General features: G+C 36.6%; 1 protein-coding gene across 1 annotated transcript; it reads right to left on the reverse strand.

Annotated features, from left to right (window-relative positions):
* Positions 1–135: 135 nt before the first annotated feature.
* LOC146487018 (NADH dehydrogenase [ubiquinone] 1 alpha subcomplex assembly factor 3-like) lies at positions 136–6,502 on the reverse strand. Its single transcript, XM_085091575.1, has 5 exons — positions 6,392–6,502; positions 5,041–5,245; positions 4,152–4,218; positions 2,045–2,148; positions 136–1,026 (listed from the first exon to the last, which is right to left on the reverse strand). The coding sequence occupies exons 1-5, from the start codon at positions 6,490–6,492 to the stop codon at positions 931–933; spliced, it is 573 nt and encodes a 190-aa protein (XP_084947701.1). The 5' UTR covers positions 6,493–6,502; the 3' UTR covers positions 136–930.
* Positions 6,503–6,625: the final 123 nt, after the last annotated feature.

Genomic DNA, 6,625 nt, shown 5'->3' on the forward strand with positions numbered 1-6,625 from the left:
AAGGTGTTGTAAAATCAGTTGAGAACAGCAAATTGTTAAAGCATAGTGACCCTGTTCAGGATGTAACCCTTTGCCTTGTTTTGATGTGTTTTTCACCCCTCCCTAATTACCATAACACTGAATGAATTAAATTAATCCGGCATTCTCAATTATTTATTGTGAATTCTATTAAATGTACAGGTTGCCTAAAAGTCCTATATAATTATGAACTGTCTGCTCATAAGCTAGTGTGAAAATTGCCACCAAGTAATAATTTTTTTTCATTGTAAGCAAAGACCTTTGCTTTCTGTTCAAAGTTAAATAAAACAAACTGTTTGCAATATTTTAACAATTGAACAAGTATGAATAAACGAACCTTAGAATAGCCCCAAAGTTTTGTAATGTAATTAATTCTAAAAATAAAATGTACATGTCTTCTATGACTCCTCACTTACCTGTTTCCTCATTCAGTAAAACCAAGTGTAATCAGTGTACAAAATAAATCCTACCAGATTAAAATAACTAACTGCAAGTATAAACATGATAGAAAAAGAGATATGGTATATTGAAAATTAAGTGTCAATAATAATTATTCACAACTCTTAAATTATTTAAGAGTTGACTGTTGATAATTGTTATCAAGAATTGAAGGGTAAAGTGGATTTGAAGAATGATTCTACACAGACGAACAAGCCAGCAACTGTCATCACAGACAACCGAGCACTCTTAGAGAGACAGTAATACAACAATAAAATGGAAAGATGGTTGGTACAAAGCTTAGCGCCATAGTTGACTTCAAGGTAATGATCTTTTAAATTCCATTCATTGTGGATTGTCTTGTGTGTCAAGTTCTTGCTTTGTTTCCTGTTGTACTTATCTTCTGTTTGTTGGGAGTCCCAATCCAGAAGGGAATCACTATCCACATAATAGAGACAGTCTAACAGTGGATGCTCACTCATCAAGATCATTTGACTTTGGTGGAATTAAAACAGCTCCAACCAACCTTGTTTCTGCCAAAAGAAAGTTGAATGTGGCAGCTGCATTTGCCTAAAGAAAAACAATATTTAATAATAACATTGTATTAAAGAATCAGGTAAAGAACAGGGTTTGACGTTCAGCCTTGCAAAGGGAAATATTAATTATTGAGGCCCTAACTTGATGACAGGAAGAGACCAGGCTCAAGAGAGGCATAAAAATCAAGCATCCATAAAAAAATGACAGGCTACAGCAAATGTCATTCCAATCTTGAAATTCCTGTCTGAACTCGCCAAATTTGGGGTTGCTTCAGAATCTTGAATGTAGACAATTTGTTTTGCAACCCAGAAACAGAAATGACATTATTTGATGTTGCCAGAAACAGTCTGCTATTTTAGTTTGAGCACATATCCAGTGAAAGGTTTTGTGTACTGTCCCAGCTCAAAATGTTTTCAGGGACAGTGATTGAACTCGAACTTCATGTAAAGTGGGACCATGGGGCCCGTTTCTCGAAAGTCCCGGTAACTTACCGGGCCCGACAAGTGATTTTGGTGATAAATGTTTCTTAACAGTAGTCAATTTTTGTTAGCTTTGAATATTAAATTTTAAAATCTTTTAATTCTATGAAAACATTGGCCAAGTACCATGTCTGTAATCACTGTGTAATTGGCGAAAAAAACATTTAAAAATATACTTATCAGGCCTGGTAAGTTACTGGGAGTTTCGAGAAACGGGCCCTGGAAAAATTAGGGCAGGGGTGGACATTGGGAGTCTTTAGGATCTTAGAAAATTTTAAGACAGAAATTGGGCTTTTGGGCCTTATTATATCATTCTTGACAAAAGATAGAAGGGGTGTCGCCAAAATAAATATGCCACTGAAGGGTATGTCTCAGGTGACATCTCAGCAGGTCTCTGTCATTTCTACACCCCTTAAGAACCTTGTGTATCTTCTTTTAAAAATGAGTACACAGAGACAAGGGAGTAGGTTTTTCTCCCAATGTTACAGAACTTATTAGCTGTGACTGGGTTGCCAATGACAGTTTTGCTACTGCTTTTCTTAATACTGTAAAACCAAAATAACACAACTTACGGTATCCTGAACTTCCAAGAGAATGTTGTGCTGCTTTCTCATGTAGGTATGTAATTTAGGGTCCAGGCGACACAGCTTCTCTCCTGTCCCCACAACCACAATTTCTGCAGCAAATATGAAATAAAATGAGTCTGTTCACACTCACTTATTTCACTTGTCAAAACTGCACACAGATTAATGAAGTTCCATTCTCATAGACCCAGGGGCATATAGTTGAGTCAGAAGGAAGTCAAAACGGGTGAGTTTACAAGGACAAACAAGGGTTCTTGTAAACTTACTACCTACACTGTATAGTGTACAAGCAGGCTTCCCCATGGTGCTGTCCATGTTTCTTTCCAGTTGAGTGTCATATGAGAAGCCTAAGTATGTACTAACCAGCCTGGAGGAAGTCCATCATTTAAACTAATACGAGTATTTTTGTTACTTTCCTGGGATGGATGAACCCCCTGGATGGATGATATTTCAAGGATTAGCCCTTGGTCAGGATGCTTGCTCTGGTGAAGGAATTAACTTTTTCAACACAGCCGATACAGCCCAATTTTTTCCCCGGTATTTTGTTACATTTCCCTTTCAGTTTGTTACACTTCCCTTTCATTTCCCTTTCAGTTTCAGTTTTTAAGTAGCCGGCCTAGAATAGCTCTGCTAACTGCGGGCTACAAAGGCCTTTTGTTCAGTTTGTAAAAATAAAGTTAATGTTGTTGTTAATGTTGTTGTTGTTGTTGTTAGTTTGTTGGTACCCATTAATTTTATACACCTGAGGGGACTAGAGAAAAATGTAAAGCACTAAAGGGATTATAAAAAAAACTTAAGATCATGGTAGAACCTTTGTTATAACTTTTTCCTTAGCTTTAAACAGCTAGAAAATTTAGGAAATAATATTTCAAGCATCAAGTTAACAGTTCACTTCTTAGCCGAGCCCTTAAATTGCAATGCAAATATGGAACTATGTTTCTGACACAATAACTGGTCAGTCTGCATTCATGCCAAATTAGAGCAAGTTTAGAGAAATTTGGATTCCAATGCTAAATAGTTAGTCATGCCCATTTTCCAGTAGACCCTTCAATTAACATCTCCCACAGTTATAGTAAAAAGTAAAGTAACGTAAATTTATTTATACATGGTTATATTTAAAGCTAGAAGCTTCTGGGGCCAGGTAATCAAACAAATATTTTAAGGTTACCCTATACCTTCAGAGGTGTCTTCAGAGGTGTCTCGCGTCCAAGCGATGTAGTGCGTCCGGTTTAAACTGTAGATACCTGAATCCTTATACCAAATTAAAGCTTATAGAGCTGGCTATCAAACTAAACCAAGAATTTTGAAATAAAATGAATTGCCGTATGTTTAGCGCTGTTTTCTTGAATCAATTTTTTCATTTGGAGGAGTCACTTCAAACGGAATTTGTTCGTTTGCCTTCAAATTTTGACAGTAGCTTGTTTAACATATAAACAACAAAAACGTGTCTGCGATTTTTGTACAAGCACTCCACATTTTTTTCATCCTATTTCGAAAATGCTCTATCACTTTTCATTGCAATTGAACATGGCAAAACGCAGACATGTTTTTTTAGCGCTTTGGGTTCGGAAACTGAGGAGCAAATTAAATTAGCGAAAAAGAAAATTCGCTTTGACTTGTAGCTTTAAAAAGGTGATTCGGACGCTCACATTTACAGGTCGTGAAAAATTTGACAATTCATTTTATTTCAAACTTCTTGGTATAGTTTGATAGCCAGCTCTATAAGCTTTTATTTGATATAGGGGTTTAGGTATCTACATTTTAAACTGGACGCGCTACATCGCTTAAACGCGAGACACCTCTGAAGGTATAGGGTAACCTAAAACAGAAGAGAAACTCTTTAAAAATCCCAACTGGCAGGGAGGCTCAGCAGTTGGCTATTTACATTTAGCGTGGCCGAGGATTTGAACAAGGGACTACCCCCAAACAAATCCAAGCTAGTGGTCAGTGTCAGGGGACTCAAACCTGGGACTATGAATCCGCACCTCTAACCACTCAACCATGGTGCCCCTGTAGTCAGGCACCTGTAATGCTGGAGCTATATATTTGTACCATTTTGATGTTTGATTCTCTACCTGATATATAAGTTACATACCTATAGGAGGCTCCATTATTGTGAACAGGGCAAGACTCTCTGCTGTTATATCTTCTGGTCTTTTGACCTTTAAACAAATTAAAGCAGGCACATAATTACATGTATGCATCATGTCAAAGAAACTCATGCCATTTTACACGTAACTCAGGACAGTGCCTTATAAACACAAGTTTGAAACACATAAGAGAGCATCAGCTCAAACAAAGCGGCCCTAGTAAGGGGGGGAGTGGGGAGGGGGGGACAGAGAGGTGTGAACCTTCTACTTCCCATACTGTAAAATTCCAAATATATCTCCTCATAGTAAACTTGCAAAAATGACAACAAACAAAACAAAACAACAACAACAAAAAAAGAACAAAACCAACACTTTCCCAGCATGGACTGATCAACCAAGTTCAATAAAGGTTGTATATTAATTTCTGGCTCTTTTACAAATTTGCTGCCAACATTTAGAAGACATCTCTTTTGGCAAATGGGCATGCAAAAGTTGACTACAGATCATTTACTTTTGTACCACTTTCACAAACCAAAACACACAGGAGAAGTTTTTGGATATCATACAAAACAGTCAAGATTATCAGTATTTTGAACATTTTGTCACACAATTCAGTGAAATCAATTTGTGAGCAGTCTACCTTAGTAGTATGTACATAAATTGCAAAATTCAGACAGCTTTAAACTTTAGGTAAGCAATGTGGATGCTTCTTTTCAGTCGTAGACCAGTTAAGTGAAATGTTTTCACTTATTTTCCCTACTTTCCATTACCTTGGACATCCCACTTCCCACCCTCTTTTCTCCTGTCGGTTTCCTACATCTTGCAACAACTCCCCTCTCTCCAACCAACAAAAACTAGAAAAAAAAACCCTGCAAATCTTGGAAAAGTTCTTACCCGCCAGTGATAAAATATTGTAGGAAGGATTGCTACAGAACCGAACACTTTGATACCCTTGATGTTAAAACCTTGAGAGCTATATGATTTAACAAATGGAGGGTAGCTTCTCATGCCATCTTTTTCTTTGACATCTGTGATGAAAGTAACTGTTGTTTTCAATGGCTCTACTTCTACACTGTGTTGTTCAAATCGTCTTGGGATTCTGCAAACAATAAATAGTTTTGATCAAGCTAGCCAAGGATGCTTCAATGCTAAGAGTGATTAGTCATTACTTTCTTGGAATATTAAATTTTGTAAGGAGCAATAATTATATATTATATTTGGAGTAAAATAAAAAGTCTGCCTAATTTGGCATAGACTCAGCAAATTTTTTTTTATTAAATTTCATGGGTCTGGTAGTTTTGAAGTTTACACAAAGCTGTCTCAAAAGCTCAAATTCACTTACAAGGTTGTTGAAGTTTGGACTTAAAAAAAATGCTTTTCTCACCATTGTGTAACGTCTCGAATTCAGCATAAACCTAACCCCATTCCTAACTGATGAGAATTTTAGTTAATCTTAGAACAATGATGACAACAAAACATAAACTAAAATGTAATGACAGATAACAAAGAATTCCTATTTTTTAGCCGGAAAAGTAAGCAACTCTTAAATCAGACAAATACAATGTTTGGAGTGTGAAGGTGAGTAAACAAATGGAAGATGTCATTGCTGCAGGTGGTATTACCATATTGGCATATTTTTTTCAGCTAAATGTTTCTGAGAGGGTGAGGTAAAATGGAAGCCCAACTCTAGTTATTTTTGGAGAAAGAAATATATTGTTGGTATCTGTATACTTTGATCTATTGTCCTGAAATAGGACAGGAAAATGAAAAAAAGCTGCATAATTAACGGTCAGGCACAGCATGTCCCAAGGTTTAATAACGTACCTCCAACTCCTCACCCAGGTTAAGGTTCAAAACTGTATAACACACAGTAAAGAGAATTAATGGCCCTGTATTGATTTCTTTGCACGCAGACTGGGTCGGAACTATTACATGCGATTAATTAGCATGCAGTTTTTATGATGGCAGATGTTTTTGTAATCTATAAGTTGAGCACGGTCATGGATACTTACATTGTAGCATAGATACACCCCATAAAACCATTACAATATAAAAGACTAACAGTAACGCAATTATAGGATATATTTTTTAGCTTATACGATGCACCCGTGGCATTATTTTGTTTTTACAAGTTTATACAGAGCGAATTGCTCGTAAGCAGACGATAAGGCAGATCGAGCAAAACATAAAATTCAAAACCATCTGAATTAAATCTCAAAATTCCAGAGTTTTTTTTAACACTTACAAGCATAACGGTCTCCTCAAAAGATGTCTTGAACATCGAAAAACATTCGCCATTTTGGAAATATTGGCGGCAAAGTGGCTAGCGGTCTCTCCACACGTCATGTAATACTACGCCTAAAGTAACAGTCTACCAGATGCGATGCGCGGAAAATGGCGGAAAACTTGAATGTTCCTCCCCCACTTTTAACCCTTTTCTAAAGGATGAAAGCTTTTTTTGCGCTAGAAGACACATTTT

Source organism: Pavona decussata, unplaced genomic scaffold (assembly GCF_977016875.1).
Source record: "Pavona decussata unplaced genomic scaffold, jaPavDecu1.1 SCAFFOLD_19, whole genome shotgun sequence".
NCBI lineage: Eukaryota > Metazoa > Cnidaria > Anthozoa > Scleractinia > Agariciidae > Pavona > Pavona decussata.

Coding starts and splice junctions, on each gene's coding strand:
- LOC146487018 (XM_085091575.1), bottom strand. CDS start 6,492: ATGACGTGTGGAGAGACCGCTAGCCACTTTGCCGCCAATATTTCCAAA. Junction 4,219..5,040: donor CAATATTTTATCACTGGCGG/GTAAGAACTTTT, acceptor ATTTGTTTAAAG/GTCAAAAGACCAGAAGATAT. Junction 2,149..4,151: donor AATAATGGAGCCTCCTATAG/GTATGTAACTTA, acceptor TATTTGCTGCAG/AAATTGTGGTTGTGGGGACA.